Source organism: Vombatus ursinus, unplaced genomic scaffold, assembly GCF_900497805.2.
Source record: "Vombatus ursinus unplaced genomic scaffold, bare-nosed wombat genome assembly UNPS02008961.1, whole genome shotgun sequence".
In the NCBI taxonomy this organism is placed as follows: Eukaryota; Metazoa; Chordata; class Mammalia; order Diprotodontia; family Vombatidae; genus Vombatus; species Vombatus ursinus.
The window spans coordinates 4838322-4852079 of NW_020948739.1; the positions used below are offsets into that span (position 1 = coordinate 4838322).

Sequence of the window (13758 nt, forward strand, 5' to 3'; positions counted from 1 at the left end):
AGTACAAGCACTTAAAAATCCTTATTTTTTTCTCTAAGCTTTGAATTCTTTACAAACTATAAAATTAACTCTAAAAGCAATTGAATTCTCATAGAAAGAACTTGCTTTAAAATGCATGAAATAATTACCTAATTTATAATATTTGGCATTCCTCAGCTCGTAACCATCTAGAATGTGACGTTAATTTTGAATGAAAATTTTACAAGATAATTTTATAAATAACAAGGACAAAATACCAAGTTCCACATTGAAAAAAAGAATAAATTACATGGGTACAAACCAGCATAAAATACCATTCCTACGGATTTGGGAATGCAGAATAGTAAGAGTATGCTCTCCACAGTCAGCCTAATGTTTAGGTACTTGATAACAAAAGCTGACTTAACCATGGCAATACTTCAGGGACAATATTTAGGTAAGAATTAACTTCTTTATAGTTTTTCAAATATATTTAAACCTATAACAAAGTTATCTTCAAAATCAGCCAGAAAAATTTTATGCCAACATTTTCTAAACACATGTATTTATCAATGGTAGTTCAAAGAAAATGCCTCCCTACCAATTGTATAACCACATTACAATGAGTAATTTTATTCTAAAAATCAAATATAATAACCTGGAAATTCTTTCAAAGTATAAAATCTCCAAAACTGATTAATCTTCAGCCTTCCATCTCAGAGTACACTTTTTAAATTTCTATTTTATTTTATTTTTTTTTAGTGAGGCAATTGGGGTTAAGTGACTTGCCCAAGGTCACACAGCTAGTACATGTCGAGAGTATACTTTTTGAAAACTAAAGACGAACAACAACAACAACCCTACCTCAACGTATGTTATGTTTTGCAGTATTGCTATCTTAAATGCCTACAGTTGAGGTACACACATAGCACATTCACAGAGACACACAAATGTTCCTTGTGTATATGTTGCATTAAATAGCATAATTTCTCTCTGTAGAAAAAAGCTTGAGACTGGAAGACCCAAGTTCTAATTTAAGTTCTTCCATTTAGTAGCCCTATGCCTTTCTTAAAGTCTTTTAACTTCTCTGACCTTCATTTTTATATTATAGATGAAGAGGCAGTAGGACTTTATTCAAGGAAGCATATAAAAGGTGAACCAAAAGTCTTAGTTCAGCTTGAAGCTTTAATGGCGTCTTCCCATTCTCTAATCTCCTTCCAATTAAAACAGTTTTTGTTTTGTTTTGTTTAGAAAATTCTTTTAAGAAATCATAGGATTGTAGAGTTAGAGCTGAAAGGGACCTTGGAGACCATCAAGTCTAACTCTCTCATTTTACAAATGAGGACTGAGACATACACATGTTAAATGACTTTTTCAGGGTCTCACAACTATTAAGTATCTGAGGCAGGATTTGAATTCAGGTCTTGCTGACCCCAAGTCTGGAACTGTATTTACCACATCAAACAAATTGAAGGTTTCATTTTATACTTTGAGTCCATTACTTCTCTGTCTGAAGGTAAATAACTTGCTTCATTATTGATTCTCTTGAGTTGTGGTTGGTCATTGCCTTGATTAGAGTTCTGAAATTCTGAGTTTCAATAAATTTCTTGTGTATGGTTATTAGACCTTTATCAGAGAGGCTTGGTGTAAGAAATTTTTTCTAGTTAATTGTTAACCTGATAATTTTTATCTTCAGTAATTTCATTTGTGCAAAAACTTTTAGTTTTATATAATTGAAAGTGTCCATTTCTCTAGAAATAGAATTGTCCATTTCTATAGCAATCCCATCTGCAGGAATCTCTTTTCAAGCTCTCCTAATTCTTGTGCCTTCCCCTTCTTAATTATTTCCTTTTTCTTCTGATTATTGATTGTTTATACGTATTTGCTTGTTGTCTCATTAGATTGTGAGCTTCTTGAAGACAGGGACTGTTTTGTGCCCCTTTTTGTATTTCTAATGCTTAGCACAGTGCCTGGCACATAGTAGGCACTTAATGAATGTTTACTGACTCACATTTTATCTTCACTGATGTGCTCTATCCCTTGTTTGGTCATGTACCCTTTACTTTACCCATAATTGTGAAAGGTATTTTCTTCCTTGCTTTTCTACTGTATTTATTGTGTGACTTTTTATGTCCTGGTCATTGATACATTTGGAGCTTATCTTGATTGATGTTGACTCAAACCTAATTTCTACCAAACTGCTTTCTAGTTTTTCTGACATTTTTTGTTGAGTGAATCCTTACTGCACTAATTAGGGTCTTTGGTTTATCAAACACTAGGCTAATATGTTCTTTTGCTTTTCTGTATTGTAAATCTAACATCTTCCTCTGATCAACTATTTTTAACCAGTACTTCTTTTGTGATACATATAGAAATCTGATATTGCTTTGTCCCCCTTTTCATTATTTCCCTTGGGGATTCTTGATGTTGTGTTCTTCCAGATGAATTTGATTATTTTTTCCTACCTCTGTAAAGTAAATACTTAAATAGTTATGTTTGGTATCTAAATAAGTAAATTATCACCAAATAAATACAGGTAGTCCTGGCATTTCTATTATGTTGGCATGGCCCAATCATAAGCAGTTAATATCTCTTCAATTATTTGGGTCTGTGTTTATTTCTTTAAAGACAAACATAGGAGCTGTTGGAATATATGCTAGAAAAGGGGAAATTGGTATGACATTGAATGACTTTGGCCCTGTTGGCCTCTTTTTACCTAGAAGGGTGCCTTCCATCTAATTATTGCAGAGAACATTGCTTTATAAAATCCAGGTTCTTTTCAAGGTGTATTCTAATTTAAGATATATGGTTATTACGTAATGGCATATAATAATGGTTTTTGAATGTCACTCTCTTACATTGTATCGCAGTTATCTGTGTAATGTTTACTTTTGATAAGACCCTCCAATGCCTCATCATGGTACGGACATAGGACTTTGGTTTCTGGCTGTGTAATCAGTGCTTAAGCTCTGGCATGTCCTATGAAGCTGCAAAGACTTCAAGTAAATATCATATGAAGAACCAGATAATAATGAACCAGCCTGAGTAAGTTCAGTTATTTATTGCTAGTTGGTTGACTACCATGTGGTTTTTTTGTTTTGTTTTGTGTTGTTTTGCCTTAGCAAATTGCAAAGGTTACTTGGATGTGGAGGTGATAGGGTATACTTCAATGAAATTAATACTGCCATTTGAAATCAGATCTTGAAGTAATGAAGTTAAGAATGTTTAAACTTTTTTTACATTTATTTTTAATTTTGTTTTTTCTCCATTCCATGTAAACAAAAATTTTTAACATTCATTTTTAAGAAAAATTTTGAGATCAATATTCTTTCCCTCCTTTGTCTTCTCAAGCAGGAGGGAGGAGACAATTTGATATAGATTATACATGTAGAGTCACATAAAACATTTCCATATTGGCCATGTTGTAAAAGAAAACACAGACTAAAAAACCCAAGAATAATAAAGAAAGTGAAAAAAATATGCTTCTATCTGTATTCAGGCTCTATCAGTTCTTTCTCTGGGCTCAGATAGCATTTTTCATCATGAGTATTTTGGAATTGTCTTGGATCATTGTATTGCTGAAAATAACTAAGTTAATCATCATACAATATTGCTGTTACTGTGTACAGTGGTCTCCTGGTTCTTCTCATTTTCCTTTGCCTCAGTTCATGTAAGTCTTCCCAAGTTTTTCTAAAAGCATCCTGCTTGTCATTTCTGATAGCACAATAGTATTCCATCACAATCATATATCACAGCTTATTTAGCCATTTCCCAGTTGATAGGTAGTCCCCTCAGTTTCCAGTTCTTTACCACAGCAAAAAGAGTTGCTATAAACATTTTTGTACTTTTCCTTTTTCTTTGATCTTTTTTTGAGTGTAGACCTAGTAGAAGTATTGCTGGATCAAGGGGTGTGCACAGTTTTATAGCCCTTTGGTCATTGTTCCAAATTGCTCTTCAGAATGGTTGGATAAGTTTACAACTTCACTAATGGGGCATGAGTGTCCATATTTTTCTATATCTGCTCCAACATTTGTCACTTTCCTTTTCTGTTATCTTAGCCAATCTAATAGGTATGAGGTGGTACCTCAGACTTGTTTTAATTTGCATTTCTCTAATCAGTAGTGATTTAGAGCATTTTTTCATATGACTGTAGATAGTTTTAATTTGTTCTGAAAATTGCCTATTCATAGCCTTTGACCATTTATCAGTTGGGGAATGATTTGTGTTCTTATGAATTTGACTCAGTTCTCCATATTTTTGGGAAATTAGGCTTTTATCAGAGAAACTTGCTGTAAAAAAAAAAATTCCCCTAGTTTCCTGCTTTCCTTCTAATCTTGGGTGCATTGGTTTTGTTTGTGCAACCCCTTCTTAATTTGATGTAATCAAAATTATTCCTTTTATATCCCGTAATGCTCTCTTTCTATTGTTTGGTCATAAATTCTTCTCTTATCCGTAATTCTGACAGGTAAACTGTTCTTTGCTTCCCTAATTTGCTTATGATATTATCTTTTGCATCTAAATCAAATGCCCATTTTGACCTTATTTGGGTATATGGTGTGAGATGTTGGTCCTGTAAACTTTTCAAGAATTATATTTGCATTAGTAGCACCTAATAAAATGCCTCTGTTTCATGGGTTCTTAAGAAGCGGTTTTTGAGTTGAATTGAAAAAAATTTTTTTAAACTAAGGGTATAAAAATTGGTAACCTTGTAACTAATAACTTGGACATCCTGTGGTAAATTAAGTCTCTTTAGTGTCACTTTCTTTTAATTTTCTATAAGTGATTAAACTTTTCATAAGTGATTAGACATTTAACTTTAGATCCATTGTTGTAAATCAATGGAAAAAAAGTGTTAGCAAATGATGTATTGTAATGGACATATCCTGCCTGGGACTCTTGAAGTTGATTTTTTAAAAATCATTCTGAAGCTCTTCAGAACAGGTCAAAAGATGACTAAGTTGATTTATAATTAGTAAGAAAAGGGTAAAGGTGCTAACGGTAAGCAGGCTATATTTTACCTGTAGTTATGGGCAGGATTGGATTCCTGTCTAAAGGAAATGGAGTATTTGTAAAACTCCAGAAGATTTATCAAATAGAAGGAAGATTGGAATACTTAGGTGTATGTTAGGGGTAGGGGTTATTCATTGAGTTGTCTTATGAGATCATATTTTTTTGAATCTCCCTCAAATTTCCACTCTACTTTAAAGCATCCCAGAATACAATATTGTAGTATTCTTTGATCATGATAGTATGCCTCTTTGTAACAGAAACCAATGAAATTTATTTTCAGAAAGGAGGCAAACTGATTCATTAGGTTAGAGAGTTTAGGAATTTTACATTAATATTTGTGTGACCAAGAAAATCTTTGTGCTTTTTAGGCTCTTCATATGTCAGCAACAGTCATATTGGTGTGTTGTATTTGTTTGTGGCAAAGATCAGGTAACACCATTATTATAGGTTAGCTGGTAAATAAAATGCACTTTGTTATATAAGTGTTTAATAAATTATTTTTAGGGTAGACTTTTGCTTTTGAGGATTGCCTGCTTTCCTGTCTCAAGTGGCAGGGCTTACAGCCTGACTGTTGTTCAAGGTCATTTCTACCGTTACCACATGAAAACATACTTCCAGTTATTTGATCATTTGTTGTAAAACAGTTTGTTTCAAAATTAGCCTGAGAGACTTTTATGTGTCCATTTCTGTTGAAGAAGGAATTCATATAGATGCACATTTCCATCAACTAACAATCGAGACTTTTATCTGTTGCGTGCTCAATGTGTTGCGTCAGGCATTGAGTGGGTAAGGTGGGCAGTAGGGAAACACAAAGTTAGTATGACACAAACTTTTCTGTAAACTTGTCTTTTTGGGAGAGCAACTTTAAAGATATGTACTCTGTTATTATCTGCTTATTTGTGAATATTCATCTATTTGTTTGTGGATACTTACAAATACAGAAACATAGATGTGATTTCCAAGTGTCAGAAATAGGAAGGGGAGAATCTGGTAAGTGGATCTTTTTCTTCTTGGCTGCTTTTCCCCAGCAAAACCTAATAGCATTGCTTATTTGCATTTTGTGTTGTTAGGTGGTGAAGGTGAAACTGGCATAGATATACAATATCCTACCCAATATAAAGCTCAAGAATTTTATGCACAACAAGATGATGAACAGTCCCAGGGATGGGTATCCTGGGCTTGGTCATTTGTTCCTGCCATTGTGAGTTATGACGATGGAGAGGATGACTATCTTGGAAATGATACAATATCAGCCCTACATGAGCAGAAGTCTCAGGCTTTAAAGGATCCAATTGTTTCTATAGGATTTTATTGTACAAAGGCCACAGTGACTTTCAAGGTAAGTTTTCTTCTACAATATATAAAGTTTAGTTGTTTAAAATAATCAGTATGTGCTCTTTTATAAGACAAAACACAAAGAAAATAAATTCAGTGCTTCTTGCTTCTGGAGGGGAATCAGTGCTACACTATAATAGAATTATGATTGCTTTTATTGATGCTTGGTGTATAGTCAAATGATTTAAAAATTACTTTCTTATCATGATTAAAGTTGTGACTATTAAGTAAATTACAATATAATTTAGTTATGAAATGGGTTGGTATTGCATGGATTTGGATTCATTACAAGTAAAATCATTCTCTCCCACTTTCCTCTCTCCCCTCATTCCCCCATGTAATGATTACATTGCAGGATATAATGGTTTGTATGATGGGTGTGAATTTAGTTGTCCTAAAATAGTATGAGTAAAGGATTCCATTATGCAGAGAGGGTGCTTATGGATTTTTACTTATCCATGGTAAGATAAATTTCTTTATACTAAAGAGTGTCTGTGGAATTAGTTTTTACTGATAGAGTGGCTTGGCAATTCCTGGAATTCATTTATTTGATTGACATAGTAATGAATCCAAACAGAGCTGTTATTTCAAAGCACCCAGGATAAAAGAGATTTTTCATGTTGACATAATTTAATGATTTTTCTAGTTTGGTTAGGATCGTTGTACTTTGCTGAATTAGTAGATCCTGTACAAAATGATTTTTGACAAAATTCAACAAAGGTTATATCATTTGGTAAATATTTTCCTTGATATGTCTGCTTTTAAATTTCATGGAGAATACTGAAAACTTAATTTGCTATGGAATTTTTGTATACTGTTAAAATGAATTATTGTCATAATTGAAATTGAATGGTTGAATTTAGCAAAATTAAAGTAACAGGTAATTTTTAAAGTGATTAAGAGGTTAAAATATTCCTTTCCTTATATTATTTCAAATAGAATAAGAACTTGTTGGTAGACATTTTTTGCTGTGATGTTGCTATTTTTATGTGAACAAAATATAATATGAACCAATCATTTGTACTATTAACCCAAGTTTATGAAGAAAATTAAAGTTAGATTGGTAAAGGAAGTATCATGTTTCAGATCATTTTGGTGACCATATAGTTTTAAACATGAAAATAATGAAGCCTTATGCTAATGCTTCTGTTAGTTTTACTGATGAAAATAATAGTGTGTAATTGAGTCAGGATGGACATTTACATGGGCAATACATATGTCTATAAAGTATAAGGGAAATATTCGGATAGTTGAGGGGAAAACATTAGAATTCATTGTTTGGCTTGCATGCTAAAAATGTATGGAATTAATTTGTGGTTCATATTTTGGTAAAAAAAAAAAAAAAAGTAAGGTCATGTTTCTGCATTAGTATTCTGAACAAGTTGATACCATCCCAGCAAAAAAATCATGCCAAATTAAATGTAGCGTTTTTCTAATAATGTTGAAAATTGTTCTTGTAATGTTTGAATTCTTTTAATCAATTAATTGCTTTTCCTTTACAATAATTGCAGACAGCTGAAGAGCAATCAGGTTTAAGAAAATCAATTTTTACTTCAGTATTTGGCTTAAAAAATTTTGCTTTAAAACAGCAACCATGTGTACTTCACTGTTGGAAACAGCCAAAGAATAAGAACTTGTGATTTTAAAAGCAATTTACATAAGAAGTAATGATTTGGTACAAGATAGAGTAAGTAGTAGAATTCCCAAACTAAAAAGATCATGCCTAAAATTGAACTCTTCCATGGAGTTTAAAAGGGTATATGAGTATTACTATGTTTTTGTTTTATTTGGATATGATCATTCATTTGAATGTATTAAAGTTTGAAGAATATTCTGATTTCAAGGACAAAGGTTACTTGAACACATGCAGAAGGCAATGAATACTTTTTCTTTTGAAAATAACAGGAAGAAATTTTGGTAATGATTAAACAGAACTAAGCCCAATTTAGGTTGTAACTATGTGAATTGATGTAGTATTTTGGAGATTTTAAAGCTCATTATAGATGTTCATTTGCTATTAACATTTCTGTTGCAGCTGCACGACTGTTGCACCTTTTAAAGCAATGTTATTTTAACAGGAAACTAAATAAAAATACTGTGGTGGTCAAGTCATGTGCCATACATGAAGTTAAATTGGCATATGCAACAACAGGGTCTTACGTTCTAATGTGGATAATATGTTACAGCTGTTTTTATTGCACCTGTTTCCTGCACCATAATACGTTTTGACCAATAATAAAGTTTAATTTGTCTTCATCAATTTAGTAATGACAGATTTCTGCTCTTTAGTGCTAATTTTGGCTTATTTAATTTGTTTATCATATTGTTTCATAGCTCACTGAAATGCAAGCTGAGAGTAGTTATTATAGCCCTCAGAAGGTAAAATCAAAAGAAGTAATATGCTGGGAGCAAGAAGGAACCACAGTTGAGGTAATTTTCCATCGTAAATGTATATATTTAATTTTATAGTAATAGTTCTGGAAAATTGATGTGCAATAAATATTTTTCACCAGTTGCATATTTTAAAATGCCGTTTATGTCATTGGTTTAGCATTCCTCTTTTATTAGACAAAAGAGATCACTGAAATACTTCCTTTTTAAAGGGCTTTCTGTGTTGTATAACATTAGAGTAGAAAAAACCATGATGCCACAGATTGTTAGACAGTCTAAAAGGCTTAATGAGAGTCTTGTGACACTTGATCTTTATTTCAAGTTCTTGTGTTTATTGTACTAATTTTTCTTTTCATAGGCTCTGATGATGGGGGATCCTTTCTTTGACTGCCAAATTGGTTTCGTAGGTTGTCGAGCCATGTGCCTTAAAGGAATTATGGGTGTTAAAGATTTTGAAGAGAATATGAATAGATATGATGCTGTAAGTAAACATTTTGTAAGATAAGATGCTAAGAAAGATGTGATGTATTATTTATTATGCAAAATATAGTAACCTCACATGTAATTGTTTGCAAATTGATTGTAGGGATTTACTTTTTTTAAAAAGTCTTTTCATAGTTGTAGGGGAGAAATATTAGTGCTCAAAGGCACTTAAAAAGTGAACAAAACAAATGATAAACTACAAAAATAGGAAGTGACATGTACTTTTAGGTGGTTCTGATTAACTTTTTTTATAGGAAGGTACTATGCAGAGATTGCTTGTTGGAAACTTACTGATATGTCAAAAAAAAACCAAACTGAATAAAACTGAGTACTTTGATGATAACTCCAGATATTTTCCAAGATAGCAGTTTATGTTTCTGTTGAAATTCACTAGGAATTTTGTGTAATGGCAGCCTCATGAAAAATCAATTTGGATAATATATTGCTGTTCAATTTTGTTGTATCAACATTCTATTTTTCAATAGTCAATGTACTGTAATCTCTATAGTATATATATTATGTATTTGTGTCTATGATAAAAGCAAAACTCTTACTTGCTGTCATTTCCTAATAATGATTTTCCTTCTTTCCCCTCATATTTTTTCCATTTTAAGGAAGCGTGTTTCTTCGTTTGTGGTGAAAATCTGAGTACCAAAGGTTTGACATATCTTACAAATTCGCTGTTTGATTACCGAAGTCCAGAAAACAATGGTATTCGTGCAGAATTTATTTTGAATGCAGCTTACCATAAGGTCAGAGAACAAACTGCTGAGCCAGATTCTAGTCCGTGTGTTTGGCACACATTGAGAATACTTGATTGCTGTCAACTGTCATTTGTCGAGTACTCCTTATTTATATTAACATACAGCAGAAAGTTTTTGCTCTATTACTTCCCCCAACAGTTTTTTTGAAAAAGGCTATTTTATGAGTGCCTTGTTTTGTTCGTACAGCATGGAAATATATTATAATAGTTTTCTTAATGTTTATGTATTCATGCTCAGCGTTTATCTCCTCAAATAGTTTTTGCTGTGTTTAGTAGTGATACGTTTTTGAGGGATCTTTATTGGCTGACATAAATTAAATGCTGTCAGTTGATTCAGCAGGATGTGGTGGAAAGAGCACTGGATTGGAATTTAGAAGACTTAAGTACTAGTCTCTGCTAGTACCTAACAGTGTGACCTTGAGCAAGTTGCTCAACTGTTCAGATTCTCAGTTTATTCATCTAATGAATAAAGGAGTTTGGCTTAAGTTCCTTTCATCTCATAAATACAATATCATGGAATTTCTTTTACTTTTTTGGTAATGACAGGTAGTATAGCATATTGGATAGTGAACTGGCCTTGAAGTCATCCTCTTAAACCTATTGGCTTTATGATTGTGGGCAAGTCATTTAACTTCCCAGCACTCTAAGCAACTCTTAGAAGTATATGTTAAAAGAAGATGCCAGTCTATTAGGAGAGGGAGTTTTGTTGTCTGGGAGTTCACAATTTTAATGAAGTTACAGGTCCAAGTTCTTTCACTATCCCATTTATTTCAATATCCCCTATTACTAGGCTTTATTTTTTTCCCCGTCCTTTCCATTTTTCTAATTTATATAAAGTAATCCAATCTAGTGAAGTTAAATAGAGCCACCTACATTGGTAGTGTTGGGGAAGGACACCTCCTTTGTTGATCTTGATCCTAGAACTTTTCTTAATTAGAGTTGCAATGGACCTGTGATTTCAGTCATGTGGGTATTGTTTCCATCCATGCAGACCACAACCCCTTATCCTGTGGAGATCTTGTCCATTTACTCTCATAAGTAATGCACAGAGATCCACCCAACATACTAGAGGCCTTCCTATAGATCTTTTTATGTTTTATAAGGATGGCATGTGAGTAAAAAATGGCTTATGGGATATCTTTGAATGTTTCTATCATCAGAAATGGAGGTGATCATCTGGTTAGATTAAGGGATAGTAGCCTTTAAGCAGTACAGAGACCCACAGAATATAAAAAGACCTAGTTTTTACCAGTCAAAAATTACTTCTCTAATTTTACAATGTGCAAAATTCTGTGAGTGTTACTATGGGGGAATATATTCATTTTAAAACACTTTAAAAAAAGTCTGCTGGGTGCAAAGGTACTTTTATGCGATGCAGGAGAGACTAATATATTAATATTTAACATTAATATAGTTTTAAGGGTTACAAAACACCTTACACCATCTGATTTGATGAATAAGAAATGGTTTTTTTCTTATAGGGTTTATCCAATAGAGTGATAAGGCATGTCACCAAATAACATGTACAAAATACTAAAGAAGATTGAATATAAGAAGTACTATAAAGAGATACTAGAAAAATTTTAATATTAGTTCATAAAGCAGGATCATCAAGGAATAGGGAGGAAAGACTTCAAAAAGATGATGATCTTTAAGCTGGACCTTCAAGGATGGGTGAAATTTCAGTAGTCATAGGTAAATGGGAAAGTATTAGTTTAAAAGAAGAGTATTCACAAAGTCTCTAGAATGTTCAGGGAATATCGAGTATGATTTGAGCATTGGGCCTGTGAAGGGGATTACTGCAAATAATGGAAATAAAGCATCAGGCTATGTATTGGAGGATCTTGAATGACATGCTAAAAGTTTGGGGTTATTTGGTAGACATTGGTTCAAGTATTGAGCCCCTAGGACGGTAATGGCATCATTAACAGAAATTAGGAAGCCAGAAGAGATACTGCATTAGAGCAAGAGATGCAATTCATTTTTAGACTTATTTAATTCAAAGTGCCAGAGAAGTGTGCAAATAGTGTGTAGAAGGCATTTAAAAATTTGAGTCTAGAATGAACAAAAAACAACAGTATCAGAAAGAGATTGAGACTGGGGAGACTTTGGAGTATCTTCGTAGAGATGATAGTAAAGGGAGTTTAAGATTATTTCTTTAAACTTATTTCTTGGATTGCATGCCTGGTTTTTGATTGGATTATGTGATTATGTCAGAATGATTTTAACTAGTGTTTATTGAATGTTATATTGTGTAGTGACTGAATAACAGTAGATTTATTTTTCATTGATTGATAAAGTTGTCATTTAGCCGATAATGTATTCTGCTTAAATTTAAATAGCTGAATACTTAGAAGAAACCTGTCCATGTTAACCAGCATGTGTTTGGATAAAAACAAATTTTAAAAATGAGAAAGCAAATTTAGCTAACAAAATTTGCAATAAAATATAGAATGGAAATAAAAAGAATGCATACATACGTACATGTACATATATATACACACATTTGTTTTTTTTCTGATATTTGGTTTGGAAGACTTTTTGAAATTGACTATATATTATAGACTAAAGTAATATAAATTGAGATAAATGAAATCCCAGGCATTACATTTTTCTCTTTGATTTGCTTAGAGCTTTGTTGTTAACTTAGGTTGTAGTTTGTCACCAAGTAGAAAACCTCACAAGCCTGATAATTATGGGTCAAAAATCTATTTTAGCCAAGTTATCAGTTTTCCTATAGGTGAAGTGATAATAATACTTGCTTTGCCTAACTTCCAAGGCTATTGTGAGATTCACATGATATACTGTATACAAAGCACTAGTAAATCATAAAGCACTAAATATAATTTTATTTTTTTTTCTTTGAGCTTAAAACTTTTTCATAAAGCAGGCATTGAAATGTTTAAGAACTAACTAGCTTTCTTTGGGAGTATTCGTTATTAGACAGCATAGTGTAGCTGAGAAAGGTCAGGAAAGAAATATGTTCTCCATTAAAGGTATTCATTAACTAGACATTATTGATAAAGTGGTCAACATGCCCTGTAAAATTATAGATGTCTCTTTGTGGGGCTTATAATCGGAATTACAATACCTACCTTAGAAGTGAATTCTTTGGATAACCTCTGTTCTTTTGTTGTGATAATCTTTTAAGTTGATACACAGCTCAAGTAAGGATATGTGTCTGATTCTTGTAATCTCAAGATTCTCTTCTTATTCAACTTTTGTTCTGTTTGCTTTGCTTTGTTGGCAGGAGACATATACTGAGATAGCAGGAATGCAGAGGTTTGGAGCTTTCTACATGGATTACTTGTACACAATGGAGAGCTCCAGTGGCAAAGGTACTAGTTACTTTTCTTAATGTTTGCCTTTCCTCAAACAACAGAAACAAAGGCCTCTTCACAACCACCTGGTCCTTGACCGGCTGTCCTCGGTTACCTTAGATTTACCTTTGGGTTTGGTTTGGGGAATGGCTTAATCTGTAATGACATGTGTTAGAGTTTTCTGATGTTCTTGGTATTTTGATTCATTTCCTTCCACAGATAATTAGAAATGCATTTTTATAGTCATTTGGTATTAGCTCTCATATGTACAGTTATAATTTTGATACATGAAAATTAATGTTCCATTCCATTGTCAAAAATAATAACTCTTTCCTTTTTTTTTTAAATACCTCATGAATGTTGTGTATTTTTTTTTTTTTAAAGTAAAGGGTTTAATGTTTCTTGGAGTAATTCCTATAGAAGTCATGTGGCATGTTGCCAGATTTTTGTGTCTTCTTATTTTTATCTTATTAGGAAAAGAGGATATGTGCCTTCTGG

The 13758-nt window shown here is 32.5% G+C and overlaps 1 protein-coding gene across 5 annotated transcripts in view; it reads left to right on the forward strand.

Annotated features, from left to right (window-relative positions):
* The window catches only part of VPS13B (vacuolar protein sorting 13 homolog B), a 1004773-nt gene that overhangs the window by 98235 nt on the left and 892780 nt on the right, over positions 1–13758 (forward strand). For all 5 annotated transcript variants that reach the window (XM_027849971.1, XM_027849973.1, XM_027849974.1 and 2 more), the window contains exons 8-12: positions 6039–6307; positions 8638–8733; positions 9053–9175; positions 9792–9929; positions 13191–13278. In XM_027849971.1, the coding sequence (XP_027705772.1) occupies positions 6039–6307; positions 8638–8733; positions 9053–9175; positions 9792–9929; positions 13191–13278 (714 nt within the window). The remainder of the gene's footprint in view (positions 1–6038; positions 6308–8637; positions 8734–9052; positions 9176–9791; positions 9930–13190; positions 13279–13758) is intronic.